The sequence below is a fragment of the Mustelus asterias genome, chromosome 7 (assembly GCF_964213995.1).
Source record: "Mustelus asterias chromosome 7, sMusAst1.hap1.1, whole genome shotgun sequence".
Classification (NCBI taxonomy): Eukaryota; Metazoa; Chordata; class Chondrichthyes; order Carcharhiniformes; family Triakidae; genus Mustelus; species Mustelus asterias.
Genome location: NC_135807.1, coordinates 77,402,410 through 77,419,799, shown reverse-complemented (window position 1 = coordinate 77,419,799; position 17,390 = coordinate 77,402,410). Strand labels below are relative to the sequence as shown.

Sequence of the window (17,390 nt, the reverse complement as noted above, 5' to 3'; positions counted from 1 at the left end):
AGGCAGGAAAATGGAGTTACGGCCACAATCCGATAAACCATGTCTTATTGAATAGCAGAGCAGACTTGGGGGGCTAAATGACCACCTCCTGCTCTTATGTCTTATGTTATTATAAAGAGCACAATTTATTCTTGGCTGTATAACGACCAAGCCTACACCATCAGCAAAAGATTCTGCTCAGAAGCTGGACAAAATAATAATTGCAATGGTAGCTCATGCATATCACTTGTGAATGCCCCTTTTCACCCAAATAAATAACATTGTAGTACTTGTTCCTGACCACTAATTGGTGCTGTGCAGAGAATGGAAATGTACTGCTTGTTTGCCATTCTGTAGAGTGTAAGAATATTGCAAAGCCAATAAACACTTTACTGCAAACAAGTTTCTGATTCCACGCCAGCTGGTGCTGGGGCAAAGCATTGAGTGTTTGAATTGGTTGGATTAAGTTTCATACCTGTGATGCAATCTGTAAGGGCTGATCACACACCTATTTATATAAATAGAGGTCACCATTCCATCATTATCATCCTTGAGCCTGGGTAGGATGTTCTTTCAGAGAGTTGGTGCAGACTTGTTGGGCTTACTGGCCGCCTTCTGCACTGTAGGGATTCTGTGGTACTTGGATGGTATGCTGTGGTTATTATTTGTCCTACATATTTTGTTGTGGCTTGACATACATGATTGCAAAAGGAGTTGAAATTGGTATTTTCCGAGGTATAGACTTTAAGGGTGCAGTTTTTAGCTTCTGAAGTAATACTGGATGTGTTAGAATTTTAGAACTACCAATCCTACCCCGCCAATAAAAAATTCTGTTTGGAAGCTGAACTAACTAGCAATTAAAGTGGTAACTCATTCATATAACGGAATAGAGTTGTGAATGTCAATTTTACCCAAATAAATAATGTTGTAGTACTTAGTCAGCAGCTAGATTTGGAAGGTGAGTAGGGTTTGGTTATTGAACTAGACCTTCTGAAAGTATTTTACTTTGTGTTTACAAATTCTCAAGCTCTGTTGAATCTTACTTGATGACATTGAATTTCTTGGTTACAATTGTGTGGTACTGTTTCTAGATTAGTGTTTGTCGCAAGTTTGGTGTTGAAAAAGTGATTTGCAAATTCTAACTTAAAGAAGTTGACATTTGAGCAAATTTAAGCTTTTTGTGTAATGGAGATATTCCAGATATATAGTATGCAGTAGCATTGATTTATTGCCTTGCAGATACCAATTTCACTAGAACACAAAAGCACATCCATTGTCTTTTATCATGCTCTTCTGAAGCACCTTAGAACACTTGTAAACAATAACAGCAAGTTATATTTATAAAAAATTGTAAACATAAGAACTAGGAGGAGTAGTAGGCCATCTGGCCCCTCAAGCCTGCTCCACTATTCAATAAGATCATGGCTGATCTTTTCGTGGACTCAGCTCCACTTACCCGCCCGCTCACCATAACCCTTAATTCTTTTACTGTTCAGAAATCAATCTATCTTTGCCATAAAATTGTTCAACAAGGTAGCCTCAACTGCTTCACTAGGCAGGGAATTCCACGGATTCACAACCCTTTGGGTGAGGAATTTCCTCCTCAACTCAGTCCTAAATCTGTTCCCCCTTATTTTGAGGCTATGCCCCCTAGTTCTAGTTTCACCCGCTGTAAAGTTATCAAGAGTAGCCAATGACCTGATTAATATTTAGAGACCACTCCAAGGCTAACAGGAATGTAGTCTTATTGTACATGTAAAAAACAATTTGGAAGATTGGTTGTTAATCCAAATATTCTGATGTGTCAAGAGTTTATGTACGAGATTAGACTTCAGCAGTAGCAAATAAATACTAAAGTGTCTTCACATTTCTTTAGATGTATTTGTTCAGAATGTCGAGCTTTAATGTGAGTTCAGCACAGGCCCAAAAATAACCATTCGTGTTATTGAAAGCTTCCCACTTCCACAATTACAGTGAAAATATTATTTATAGCATGATCCCTTTAGGGAGTGTAATAAATGTGATTGCTTTATATAGCCAGTCTCCATTATAAATTCTAATGTAGGCATTTATAATGGAACAAATGGACAGGAACTATTACATGTAGCATTCCTAATGTCAGGGTAATAAGTAAAATGTTACAAAGAAAAGGACAAAATATGACTTTAAAACAGGTAGTGATTAACTTCCAATATTTTGATCAAATATTCCTAACTTGTAACCTCCTCTATACCTGAAGACCTACATTTGGTTTTGACTCTCTGTATAAAGTGGCACAGGAAATTGAATAGTATATTCTAGATTTACAATCCAGACTGACTAAAATCTTATCCAGGAGAGCATGTTATCAAATATTGCTAATTAAATTTAATTTGAAATCATTTTCTATTTTTAATGAAACAAAACTTGGATTTAATTTATAAATAAACTTCTTTATTTACTAAAACACTTTGTTCAGTAAATTCTGTTTTTACAAAACTTGAAAGGAATTGCTTGGTTCCGAAAATGATCCAGTTTTAGAGGATAATGTGCCATAATAAATTTAGTAGCAGTCTTTCATCAGCCATTTCATATGGGCATCTTGTCAAACTCGGCGAATCGAGTACTGAATCATAATTGCACAACAGCACTCTGCATCCAAATAATAATGCAAATGGGATCTCGGGCTTAAAATGAATTTCAAATGCTAGATGTGCGTTTTGGTTTTGGTACACTGAGGCACATTTTCATAGTTTAGAAATGGGATAGTGATTTCCATTTACCAATTGTTCTAACCAGAATAGGGATTCATGCAGCATCCAAGATATCAAGTTTTGACTGAACATTTAAAGTAATTTGATTACTTTCTAGAGTAGAGACTAAGCTGTGCAGATGGGAAAACTTTGTTATTAATCTTGCACTGATGGGCTGTTATTGGGCAATTTGCTTTATCCCAACTCTTAATTCCTTTGTTCCTTTAATATATATTGCAGTGATCTTAAAGTAAATTCAACTTAAAAGAAAATTAACCTAAAATAAGAAATGGTATTCCTTCATTTGTAGTAGTACAGTTGTAGAATTACTAAAAAGGTAATTCCACAGCTTGCTACGTATAATTGTAGCAATTTCCATTTTCCAAGAACATGCACGTTATGAATTAGGCAGGTTAAAATAGCAACTTTTTGGTTCTGTCCTTTTCCCTCCAGAGTTTGACCCAACAACACAAAACCATAATGAGTGTGATACTTTGTGATTAAGAGTAAATTATTTCAATACGCAGTCAGTAACTTTGATACTCTGGTGTCTAGTGGGCTAAATCCATCATGTAATGTGGGAAAACCTTATGCATTAAGAAGGCCTCGGGCATGAATAATGTCCTCTTTGGAATTAGCTAGTCTGACTCCAATTGTGTTGTATATCCCAGAGCTCATACTCCTATTGAGGAATCTTGTGGGAGTTCCCTTTGGTGGGTACAGGGTAAGCCTTGATTGCAATGACTTCAACATTGACTGGCCAACTAAAGGGAGAAATGATAGGGAGTACATGAGAGAGAAATGTTATGGTAGATTGAAAGAGTATTTTAAGAAAAAAGCTCCTTCTCCGAAATGTTTAAAAAGAACACAATCATAATTCTGTGTGAATGTATTGTGACAATTGTTTATAGCAGTCACTGAAATTATGGCAGAAGTTGGTCTGAAGCTATAGTTTAGTATACATGAAAGATAAGTAGCGGGAGGACACTGAAGACCGGATTGCTAAAATGGGTTTTGAGGAGACTTTTAAATGGCTAACACTAACACAGCAAATCCAAGGTAAAATAAGCACATTTGTTGAGGCAAGAGAAACAATACCTTGCTGTTGCACTTTCCTCTTATCTCTTTTCAGCAGTTCACGTGGATGTTATTTTGTGGATGTCACCTTATAAATCGTTAATTCCTGTTTCTGTCCATCTTTCTATAAGCCTCGACAATTTTATGGTGTTCCTTCAGTCTGTACAGACAGATTCTTGTGCATTGGTTTTTTATGTGATTGTGAATGATGGATTAACTGGAGACTGATGTTTTCAGTAGAACCAAATGGTAAATCAAAATATGTTTACGCTGTTAGCAGAGATAAATCACACTAAAACATCATTAATTCTGGAATCCAGTAGCCACAGGTTAGCTGATCACATACAAAAGTCTGCCTGTGTTTTAATGTTTAGCTACTTCCAGTTATCCAGTTTTATACAAGGGTCTTGCAAACGTTTCTTCGGAGAAAAGGCTCTAAGTATTTGGACAATGGAGTCAAAGTATGCAACTGCAGTGACGGACCCATTTTAAACAAATTACGTCATGTATAGCAAATTTATTATATGCAGCTTAAAGTTTTAAAATAAATCCTGTCAGCCATGTTGACATTTAACTGGATTTTTGTTTTTTTTCTAATAATTCATACTCTGGACATTGTTATCTAGGTAGGAGAATTGTTTGAAATTTATTATTTTGTTTGTACATTTTTATAACGCTACACAGAGTAATAGCTTTGTTCAAAGTTACTATATCTGCTTTGTTCATTCACAGGGATCAGTCAACAGTCTGATACAGGATTTGGTGGGGCTACAACTCCCCAGAGCCCATTATTGTCCCCACGGATGAGTCATACGCAGAGTCCAATGATGCAGCAGTCTCAATCTACACCTACTTACCAGTCACCTTCGGAGATTAATGGCTGGCCACAGGGAAACCTAAATGGAAACGGGTACTTCTGATTATCTCCCATAAACTTTGAATTTAAGCTTTGAAGTATTCTATATACACACTTGGGAGTTGGGTAAAATAATCTTGGCCCTAGCCTATAAGGAAATGTGGTATGAATTCTGCTCCGTGCGACTGTCTTTGTTTGCCATAGTAACTGCATCAGTCTTGAAGAAGGTCTACCACCTTATTTAGGGCACCTTGCAATGGGCAATAAATACAGCCTGGCCAGTGTTGCTAACTTTCGAAGAAATAAAAAAGAGTAATATGTTTAATGATTGACAGCGGATCAGATCATGTGCTTGTGTGGAGAAGAGTTGTTTAAATCTTGCAGAAAGGAAAACAGCCATTGATGTTGATCTAACATGTTCTGTAATTGCTGATGTTAAAGACAATATCCCTTTTTGGGTAGTTTTTGCTGCAGGCTGTATTTGCTATAGTGGGAAGGGGGTCACCAGAAATCAGTTGGTACAAAGGTAGATATAAAGTTGTGTTGTAATATCTTCAGTATTACAATCTTGGGAAAGACCAGCAATTAAATCGAAGGAATCTGAAATCCCAGTTATTTATTAACAGAATAAAGCCAGAAGATTCCACCATTTGAAACATATAATTTTACTATTAAAGAGTCCGTCAAAGCCACCACTTCTTAATCACCTAACTCTCAAACCCCAAGTCAACATTATGTAAACATGAATTAACAGGCAGGTTACATTCAGTTATAAACTGTAAATTGCACATTAAATGGCAGATACAACTAAGATTGATTTTACGAATTGGCTTAGAAGTCTACTCAGCATAGAGGTCATCAAGGTCAGTCAGAAAATCTTTCAAAACTCTCTTCATTACCAAGAATTTCAGCTCCTCTTCTAGGATATAGCCTGATCCCCCAACTGACTGCAAAAGCACTTGCAACCCAAGTTCCACAGATATGGTCATCACCAAAAAATGGCACATGTCTGCAGCACCTCCTGTAATCAACCTGGATGGCTTAGATCTACCAATGTTATCTTCAAATAACAGAAACACCTGCAACAACAGCGTATTTGCCTACTTCCAGCTTCTGGGTCTAGTCTCCCTTTTTCAGCCTGCTTGTACTGTACCGCTGGACTCATCAACTTCTTCAAAGCTCTGATGACTCCGTCTCCTTTTATATAGTTTCAGCCAGGAGTTATGGTTTCCAATTCTCCATTTCAGTCTTAGTTTGCTTGGTTGGTTGCCCTTTTCCATTAACATCCATCTCAAAAAATCAAGCTTTATCCACAAGTTCCATCATCATGAGATTTTCATTGTTCAGAAAACTTCTGTGCTGGATTGTGACAACAATGTGTGTGTTAAAGCTGCTAAGCAACTGCAATATATACCAATGCTGTACATAGGAGCATAGATATTTTATATGGAGGCACAGTGAGTGGCGTGGTTGAGTGAGAACAAGAGTGATTATCGAGTGAGCATTAGTATGGGGCGGGATACAGATGACTGTGTTTTGAGCTGGTAGATTTTGTGCATATGGGTAATGAACAGAGTGTTGCAATAATTTGTTCCAGCTGTGCAAAAGTGTAGGTAAACATTTCGGCACTGAAAATGCAAACAAAACTATTGTGACTTAAATGTGGCAACTAATGCGCCTGCAAAATAATTATGCCTGTCATTGTGAGGATCAGAATATCTGACAGATGAGACCCATGTGATAAAATGTTTTGTGGGAAATATGCTTAATCTAATAGTTGATTTTTCTTTCCTTTCTTGTAACACAGCATGTTTTCACAGCCATCTCCACCACAGTTTGGACAACAGGCAAACACCAGCATGTACAGCAACAATATGAATATCAGTGTTTCTATGGCAACCAATACTGCCGGTATGAGCAACATGAATCAGATGTCAGGGCAGATTAGCATGACCTCAATGACCTCTGTGCCTACATCAGGATTGTCCTCTATGGGTGCTGAACAGGTAAGAGATGAGCGGTATTTTCTGAATGTAATTTAAATTAACACACGTTATTAGCAGGAAAATGTTTGGAGCAATACCTACGATTTAAGCATATGCCTCTTACCAAAGGCTAGAGACTTAAAGGTGGTACAGTTTTAGGATTATTGTGAAAATGCTTTATTGAAGTACTATCTATTGGGAAGCATTTCAAGTACTTATAGTCCAGGATAGAAACCAGTAGTATAAAACTAGAATCAGAATTCACTGAAAGAAGATACTGTTCTTGCAGATACAGGTTGCTGCTGTAGTGCTCTTGGCTCATCTTTCAATGTTGTGTTGTAAAAGCAGCTAACACATTTTTATCAATCATTTAATTGTATTGTCAGAGGATATGCTGCTTTCTAATAGCCAAATGGAAATTCATTCTTTTTTTATACTGGGCATGTACAATACTTAGCATTAAAGGTCTAAAATTTCTATATGTTTAAATTCTGGACATTTGGCATTTGGATATATAATTTTATGACTTGGAAGTTTAACGGATCAGCATAAATCTTCAGCTCTCGATACGTATCTGTCCACCTTGTTCCTATTCTTTTGATTTGCCTGTACTGATCTGGACTAAGACATTAACTGTTTGTAGTGAAACCGTAAAACACGTACAAAGAGGGGCACAATTCTCTCTGCCTGCTGCCAGAAATATTTTTTTAAATTGTAAGACTTCTTATAAGTATATAGAGAGGAAGAAAGTAGCTAAAGTCAACCTTTGGCCCCTTAGAAGTAGAGACAGGAAACATTTTCATAAGGAAATGGCAGAGGCATTGAACAAATATTTTGCCTGTCCTCAAGTGGAAAACCAGAAATAGATAATAAGTTAGGGGCTGAAAAGTGAGTATCAGCAGAGAAAAAGCATTGGAGAAACTTGAGGGACTAAAATCTGACATATCCCCAAGACCTGATGACCTACACCCTAACGGTTTTATAAAGAGATAGCTGCAGAGATGGTGGATGTGCTAGCTATGATTTTCCAGAATTCCTTGGATTCGGAAACAAGCCCATTGGGTTGGAAGATGGCAAATATTACACCACTTTTCAAGAAAGGAGGGAGAAGGGTCACAGAAAACTATAAGCTAGTTAGATGAACATTAGGTTTTGGGAAAATGGTGGAATCTATAACAAAGGAAGTATTAACAATGCACTTCGGCATAATTTGATTAAAACAAATCAGCATGGTTTTACCAAAAGGAATATCCTGTTTGACAAATTTACTGGAGTCTTTTGAGGATATAACTAGTGGGATAGATAAAGGGGACAAGTTTACAGTTGTATCTGTGTTTTCTTGATCAGTAAGTCTGAAGACTCTGCTGCTCCTCACTACAATATATTTTCAATATCTACCACACACCGCAACTTTATCATATTTCACTACCTCAAAGATCTCATTAAAGCATCAAGTTAGAGTAAGCTAATAGAGAAGTAAATAAAAGAACAAGATTGGAGTCAATAGAAAAGACTCCCGAGAATCATGTTCAGTGTAAAACAGGTTACTGAATCACAGTCCATTATCCACTCCTGTCCTGGAAATTTCACCCCACAAAGCTCACTTGCAGTAAACTTCCATTTGGGGCAAAATAAACAGAACTCCAGCTTGATTCCACCCTCTGTTGGCAAGATAGTTCTGGATGTCAAAGGTCATCTAACCCACCTCATCACACCCATCCAGGATGACTTGCACATTTGGAGCAGAAACGAGCCATTCGGCCCCTTGAGTTAACATTGCCATTTGGTAGCATTGCTTACATTATGTCCGTGATTACTGTCGACCACTGTGCCTTTAACTTCCAGCACTGCAACCACAAACCGCAGGCCTCTCTCTGCCCAGGTGCTCCATTTGCCTCTGTTACAATTATAGCAGTGACAATCAGCAGCAGCCTCCTGTGATTGAATGCAGCTTCCCTCTGAGGGACAGAGTGCCTTTGTGAACTGGAGGCTAGCTGGAACGTGTGTTAGTTTCCCACACTGTCCGACCCTTGGTCACATTGGGCAACACAACAAAATCATTCCAATGAGGAGACCGCGCAAAATTTGCATACTGTCTCCCACTGCCGGAATGAGCTCATTGCAAATCAATTGCCCAACACCCAAAAACTGGTATATGCCTAAACTTTTACCTCGCATGTTCATAAAATGTTTTAGCGTTTGTTTTAGTATTGCATACTAATCTTTTCTCCTCCTTTTCTCTGCCTTTAGCCTCCTGCATTAACTTTCTCATTTCACTCCTTCACTTTCCATCATCATTCTGTTTGCTAATTGAATCTTGCTGCTGATATTTGCTCCTTTTTCCATTGCAGCTCTTGTTTGAGCCATGTCTCAGTTAATGCAACTGTCACAATTCCATCCAGCAATTTGTGCCTGCCCAACCATCTTAGTTGCACTCTGGATATTGTGTATATGCAGATGAATGCTTCCTTCAGCACGTGTGCTACTTTCCTCAATGGGGTCCCTGTGATTTGTGGGATATTTCTAATTTTACTGCCCCCTCACTGCTGCTAGTTTCTGGTTGCTTTACTTTGCCAAAGTCCTTTAAACCTTCACCAACAATATTAATTGATCTCTCAGCGAGAACAATGGTCCCAGCTTTGTTCAGGTGCAAACTGTCCATGTTGTATCAACACCCCCATCCTGGCTAGCCATGAATGGAGGAAGTGTCACCAGTTGCTAGAGCTCAAGCTTTAAAACTCTAGTCCGTGGTCATGATTTCCCACGTAGAGCAGGATGTTAAAGGGCTTCTGTTGGAACAAATTTTTACACTTTTTTTGCAGGCATGGTTTCAACAAAGAAATAAAAGCTTTTGTACTTTTCAAGTTGGTCAGCATAACCAGTTGCACTTCCGCAAGCCCCATTGAGTTTAAAATAAGGTCATCGGGGTAACCTTCTGGAACATTAATGCAATCAATACTAAGGAATTAGATGCCAACGCAAATAGTCATAAGCTTTATACAGTTTCCATCCCATTTTCCCTCGAGTCTGAAGAGAAAAATACTTGATGTTTATTGGATCAGTTACGTACATAATGGTTTTATAAACACGTGTGAGAAAAAAAATTCTTATTGCCTTTCCCAACCTGATTCACTTTTTCTTTGTATCAAGATCCTTTCCAGATCAGCGAACATGTCTGAAAGTAGAACATTAGGCGCCCGATGTTTAAATGTAGGCCATTAGGCTGGTCATTGGTGAAAAAATCAAATTCTCCTACACCATTAGTTCTGCCTACTGCTTGTTAATCAGAATTTCTTTTCATGGCAACTGACAAATTTGCTAATGACAAGTCAGCCCAGGGATATTGTTTCCTCTCTCAGGTTTAATTAGATGAATATTCAGATACACTGAGCACTACAGGAATCATGTTTCCCTGCCTTTACTGTTGTGGAATAGATGCCGTCAGCTTTTTTGGTGAAATTTATGCTCCACAAGCTCTCAGATGCTAGTGTTTGAAAATTAAAACACACTTTGATTTTTAGTATACAGTATCTATAAGCAGTGCTCCAGTATTTCTAAGCAGTGCTTCCTAAGCACACTTTTTCCTGCTGTGATCCCATATTAATGCCCCAGTGTCATGTGGGCCAGGGTGTGTGGGATGGGGAGGGCGGGAGGGTTGCTTCGGCATCTGAGAAGCTGCAACTGGCTCCTAAATAGGTGTGAATGGGTTGTTTAGCTCCTGAGCAGTGGATGTAGTTGTTTAAACTACACGTCTTTTTAATAGATCAAACACCTGCCTTTTCTCAGTCTTTTTTGCACAGCAAACAAGTCTCAAAGATGTCCATTAGGCCCCATCCATCAATCGAAAAAAAGTAATAATTTGAAGGGGCTCCGCAGCTGTTAGCATTCAGCCTGAGCTCTACAGCTGCCTTTGCTGCCTCACAGCTGGCAACCCCAAAATCTCGTCTCGCAACCCACAAAGAGGATTCTTATTCCGATTTGAAAATTAAAGTTTTCAGGTTTCATTTGCAGAATGAAACAGGAGGGAAATCGATGAGACACAATAGAGTCCCAAATATGTGAGGAAAATCGACGAAGAAAAGAATGAATACACACAGTGGGTTTCCTCCGGGTGCTCCGGTTTCCTCCCACAGTCCAAAGATGTGCGGGTTAGGTTGATTGGCCATTGTAAAATTGCCCCTTAGTGTCCTGAGGTTTGTAGATTAGAGGGATTAGCGGGTAAAAATATGTAGGGATATGGGGGTAGGGCCTGGGTGGGATTGTGGTCGGTGCAGACTCGATGGGCCGAATGGCCTCTTCCTGCACTGTAGGGTTTCTATGATTTCTATGACAGTCCAGTTAAGCTAAATTACAACTCCATTACACCATTTATGGACTCATCATCAAAGTCTCATTTAACCCTCTTTAAATTTAAAGGTGGAACTAAGAATCTATGTTTATTATTATGGCTTGAATAACTAACCAGCCACAACGGTGGTGGAATATTAAAAAAATAGAGAGAGATTAGACACATGGGAGCAGTTACAATCTTGCTTTTAGTAAACAATTACTTGGGATGGACCCGAGTCAGCCTCTGATTGATGACCCCTCAGTCTTAAGGGGACTATTAATGTTGTATCTTTGAAAGTTCGCCCCTGTACCTGCTCCATGCCCAACTTGGAATAAAGGTTGGAATTTGTTGCGCCATAAGAATACAGGTGGTTGCAGCTGCCCTGAGTAAAGCCTTTGTTCTTTTCCCACTAAAAAGATCCATCCAGGTCATCAAATGCGTGATGCCAGTGAGGCTGGCACAGCACATGCTGTGTTATGTGCAGCTCAGAATCTGACTTTTGGTCACAGTAGAACGGGTAAGTCGAGGTTGGTTTCCAGACAGCCTGGTTCAGCCTGGGGAAAGTGACCATTGCTGTGGAGTGTGAAGATGGTGGCTTCAGGCATCCTAATGTTTAGCTGATGGAAATTGCAGTTCATCAAAGACGGGATATCAGACAAGCAACCCAATAGCACAGAAAGCAGGAAATGATTGGGAGAAGTAGTAGAGTAGTAGCTGTATGTATAATATTGGCTTTGAATAGTGTGAACTACATACATTACATATTAATCCTCTTCCTAAACCTCTGCAGATTTATATAATTCCTTCAATATAAAGTCTCATGTTTTCAACTAAATCTTGAATATCTTTATTTGTCTTCTATTTATCCTACATTATTTTTAACTATTCTTCATTTCCAACAATAACCTGAAACGTATCTGGGGTGATTGTGTCGCAATGATTAATGTCACTGGGCTAGTAATCCAGAGGCCCAGGCTAATGTCCTGGGTCATGGGTTCAAATCCCACCGCAGCAGTTAGTGGAATTTAAATTCAATTAATAAATCTGGAATATAAATCTAGTTTCAGTAATTGTGACCATAAAAGTATCACTCGTTGTCATAAAAAATCTGGTTCATTAATGTCCTTCAGGGAAGGAAATCTGCCATCCTTGTCCATTGGGGACTACATGTGACTCCTGACCCACAGCAATATGGTTGACTCTGAACTGCCCTCTGAAATGGGCTCATGGTGGCACAGTGGTTAACACTGCTGCCTCACAGCGCCATGGACCTGGGTTCGATTCCCGGCTTGGGTCACTGTCTGGGTGTTCTCCCTGTGTTTGCGTGGATTTCTTCCAGATGCTCCAGTTTCCTCCCAGAGTCTGAAAAACATGCTGGTCAGCATTGACCATGCTAAATTCTCCCTCAGTGTGGCGACTAGGGGATTTTCACAGTAACTTCATTGCAGTATTAATGTAAGCCTACTTGCAATACTAATAAATAAGCTTTAAACTTAAAAAGCCCTACTCAGTTCAAGGACAATTAGGGATGGGAAACCAGTGCTGGCACTACCAGTGATACACATATCAGTAATACACATCTCTTTAACCTGTGCTTGGCCCTCTCTCCACTCACATTGTCTGTACCTTTAAGACCTGATTACCTGTAAAGACTCCCATTCCAATCATTATCTTGTAAGTTGAGTTTGTGTCTGTATATGACCTGTTTGTGAACACAAATCTTCACTCACCTGATGAAAGAGCCTGAGACTCCGAAAGCTAGTGCCAAATAAACCTGTTGGACTTTAACCTAGTGTTGTGAGACTTCTTGCCGTGCCCACCGCAGTCCAACGCCGGCATCTCCACATCATGATTACCAGTGATGCCCACAAAGAATTTTTTAAAAAACAGCAATAAATACCAATACTTTCATCCTTCACTATAAAAAAAACAATGTGCAAAATCATGGAGTTGGAACCTGAAAATACCATTAACACTCAATATTCTATAATAAAAACTCAATGTAACTTACTTAGTCAATAGCCCTTGCACATTACATGTACCTGCAATTTTGCAAAAGAATTTATATCTATTATTTATCTACTATTCTGCTGAGCTTATCCGTGTAGGGTTTGCAGAAATGTGAGCATCAGGGAGGTGACTCATTTCTATTATGCCTGAACATTCTGATTTGTTGTAAACCTCGGATGTGTCTTTACATAGTGTCGTGATGACCCAATTGCAATTAATATTTTGCTGTAAGATCTCTAGCGAGCACTTTGAGTTTATTATGAAGTGGATGAATGGTTTTGGTGCAAATTCTATTAAGTGACATGGCTGGACTGCACAAGTAATTAGTTTTACAACTCCACAATTAATTTTCAGCCCTAATCCATGTCATCATCTAGTGTGCTGAAGTAGCAGAGAGCATAGATTGAGCCATCTTGATGATCGCATCATTTATAGTCCTTTAAACAACTTGCTATACAAATAGTCATTTGGTAGGTCAGAGTATTGCTGAAAAACGAGACTTTGACAAAAAAGTTTTTCATCTTGCATCATCTGGACATTCTTGTTGTTGGTATATCAAAATAATTTGTGACATACATCATGCTGTTTGTGAAAATGTATCATATACAACACTGTGAATTATCTAGAAGGAATTCCTTAAAATATGGATTCATCTTCCATTAATCCAAAACCTACATGCCATTTCTGTCATCTTTCTGGGAACAGACCTTTAGGATTCTGATTTTTAAGAAAATCACATTCTGAGCAGTCAAATGATTGTCATGCCCCATCAAGTGTAGTTTCAGATCACATTTAGCTTTTCCTAAAAACTTCTGTCCTCAGAAAATCTGTTTCCAAATGGTTTGAGTTCTGGGGGGAAAGGCAATGCAAGCTTCTGAGTTTCAGAAAAATGCAAATCAACACCGCAGAATCATTTCCCAGTGGAGATTTCTTTCTGCCTGAGTATGATGTCTTGTGGTTGTGTATTTTTTAACTGTAAAGGTCAAGGAGGGAGGCGATGGCCTCGTGGTATTATTGCTTGACTATTAATCCAGAAACTCAGCTAATGTTCTGGGGACCTGGGTTCGAATCCCACCACAGCAGATGGTGGAATTTGAATTCAATAAAAAAATCTGGAATTAAGAATCTACTGATGACTGTGAAACCATTGTCAATTGTCAGAAAAACCCATCTGGTTCACTAATGTCCTTTTAGGGAACGAAATCTGCCGTCCTTAACTGGTCTGGCTCCAGGGCCACAGGGCCTCTCAACTACCCTCTGAAATGGCCTAGTAAGCCACTCAGTCCAAGGGCAATTCGAGATGGGCAATAAATGCCGGCCAGCCAGCGATGCCCATCTCCCATGGATAAAAAAAAGTACAAGAATGTTGAAGCCTGTTTCCTCATGGCAGAGGAACTTTGGGATCTAGACTAACACAGTTATTATTTACTCCCACCCAGATAGAGAATCAAACAGGCTTAGAGACCCATTGATTAAAGATTGGGAGAAAGCAGTATGAATCTGTGGGCCCTGCATAACATTTAGTGTCCCTCAGAACAGTTAATTCGCTTGGCTTTCTCTTAACACCAAGAACCAGTAGCCTGCATGAATTGTGATCTCTGGGTATCTCAATGCCAATGTTTTATCTGCTATGCATTGTTTCTTCCATTGAAGGTAATCCATAGTTGACGTGTGCAGGATACGAGGCTTTAATACACATTGGATTAAAAACATCTTCATTGGTGTTTATTTGTTTCATTTGGAAACAATACTTTATGAAGAAACCTACTAATCAAAATTAGAACTCGCTCTACTTGCTTCTCCTTGGGTCCACATGTAGAGGGAAATCTGTAGGAACAACTAGTATGCTTTTGCTAACACTGCGCTAACAACTCCAGGTCGAACTTGGCAGTACCATGTTCCAACCTGACTGGAAGATGTGTGTCCTCAGAACAACGATGGTAAAATTTAAATTTGTAAGACCTGTGTAGGTCTCTGACTTGGCGGAGCATGAACTCCTTTATTATTTTTCTATTGCATAATTGCACTTGATTTTTTTTTGGAGGTGTCAAAAAATTCAGATCAGAGCAAGGCTTTTCTTATAACAGAATGGAGAGTGGGGGGGGGGGGGGGGGGGGTGGTGCACAGTTTTCTGAGAGGGATTGTACACGAGGTTTCCCTTTCTTTCCAGTGGAATAATTGAAGTATTCTATTGAAAATGCAGAAGACTTAAAATTTTGAGCTTGAGCAAACTGTTATTCTACTCCGTGCACAATATTGCAAATAATCTGATTCCATTATGGTATCGCAGAAGGAATTTTTAATTTTGAGGATCAGATAAGTAGTTATGTTGAATTCAAAGGAGCTCGAGACAGCCTGAGGCAATAATATTTTCATAAATTAATTGCATGTATTATGTAAAAATAATATCAATTATTCATGATGTTGGCCTCGACAATTGAATTACCTGCCAACATTCCGTACCTAAGATCAAACATGAAAAATGATTATTTGAAAGAGATGGTATCTGTGGAACTATACCCAAAAGAGTCAATGTTTTCAGGAGAGATGGGGGGGGGAAATGTGGCACTGAAAGGTGGCACCAGTGCTGAGTATTGGAACTTTTTTGCAGTGAGTTTTGGTATCAGATTAGCTATAAGTGCAGCAAGATCGAGTAACACTTGCTCTACTTTCACTTTAATGATGGACTTCAATTCTAACCAGTAAGGACTTCGCGAGTTGCCATATTTGCTATCCTTGTGCTCTATCTGAAAGAACCAATTTATGCTATGGGCTCCATTCCAAGAGGAACTGAGTTTCAATGGTCCTCTCCTTTATTTTCAGACTCTTGGAGCCATCAGAGACAAATGATAGTTATCCCATCAGTCCAAACTGGATTTGATGCCAAGTGCCAGAGCTGAAAGGACACTACTGTTCCACTGCATGTTTATCAAGATGTGAATCATGTGAAAAGTCTTTAATTTATGGAAGGAAAGATTAAACTATGCTAGTTATTTAGATAACTTGCGAATTAGTATTTTGATTCAGATATTGAGGTTAACTGGTGCCTTGCTCTCAATCCCGATTCTGACTCTATTCATATTTTTGCATCTGTCACAAATGGCACTCAAGAAAAACATGACCCTTTTAAATAAAATAATACAATGCAATATTAATAATGAATACATTCAGGGTAAAGATGCAGTTTATATTCAATTAACCAACTCATGGTTAATGTCACTAATATAATTTCAAACCTATGCTTCCAGTTGACCAATCACTTGTACCATTTTAAAAATCGATGTCATTGAACATGTCACTGCATTAACCCTGCTAAAATACTTATTTCTAAGCAATTCTTGATCTAAGCTTATTCAATGTATTTTTAATGTATTCTTAAGCTCTTTTTCTATGTTAAATTGCTTCACATGTCCATTTGATCTGAACTGCCTACAGAGCTATCATCAATCTCAATTGGAAAATCCTCTTATTCTTCTACAACAAAGAATGTTTCCTTACAGAATCATACGCCTTTATTTTCTCTGTAAGGAAATACTTCCCCTGAGCTATCTTCAGTTTCATTAGCTGGTTCACAAAAAATTCAATCACCTTCTCTGTAATATTCTGATAACCTGATCACTCTTTCACTAACAAAAATGCTACATTTTTTTTTCCTATGATGCCATGGTTTAGGCACAAGTACTCCCAACACAGGGTTCACAGATAGAAGATAAGTCCACATGGCAGACTGGTCAGAAAAGTCAATCCCATGCGACACAGGGGAAGGTGGTGAGTTGCTATGCAGAGAGTACAGTGGAAATTTACAAGAATGTTGCCAGTACTTGAAAATTGCAGCTATGAGGAAAGGTTGGATAGGCTAGGGTTGTTTTCCTTAGAACAGAGGAAGCTGAGGGATGACCTAATTGAAGTGTACAAATTTATGAAGAGTCTAGATAGGGTGGACAGGAATTACTTGTTTCCCCTAGTGACAAGGTCAATTACCAGGGGGGTATAGATTTAAGGTGATTGATAGAAGGACTAGAGGGGACATGAAGAAAACCTTTTCACCAAGCAGATGCTGTGTGTCTGGAATTCACTGCCTGAATTGTTGGTTGAGGCTGAAATGTTCAACTTAATTACAAGGTACCTGCATCTGCATTTGAAGTATGATAAACTGAAAGGTGATGGGACCGGGTGCTGGAAAGCCAGATTAAAATGAATAGTTAGTTTCCTTTTTTTTTGGCCAGTGCAACACAATGGGCTGAATGGCCCATTTCTGTGTCTTAACTTTTCTATGGTTCTAATTACCTGTCAGCAATGGCACTTGCCTCTGAATCAGAAGATTGGGCCCAAAAATGAAAGCTGACTCGCCAGTGCAATACTGAGGACACGCATCACTTTCAGAGTGGATGTGAGGTGAAATCAAAGCTCCATCTGGCGTC

At 38.8% G+C, this 17,390-nt stretch overlaps 1 protein-coding gene across 1 annotated transcript in view; it reads left to right on the top strand.

Annotated features, from left to right (window-relative positions):
• The window catches only part of ncoa2 (nuclear receptor coactivator 2), a 266,392-nt gene that overhangs the window by 241,316 nt on the left and 7,686 nt on the right, over positions 1-17,390 (top strand). Inside the window, exons 21-22 of the mRNA XM_078216293.1 lie at positions 4,521-4,698; positions 6,452-6,650. Coding sequence (XP_078072419.1) covers positions 4,521-4,698; positions 6,452-6,650 — 377 coding nt within the window. The remainder of the gene's footprint in view (positions 1-4,520; positions 4,699-6,451; positions 6,651-17,390) is intronic.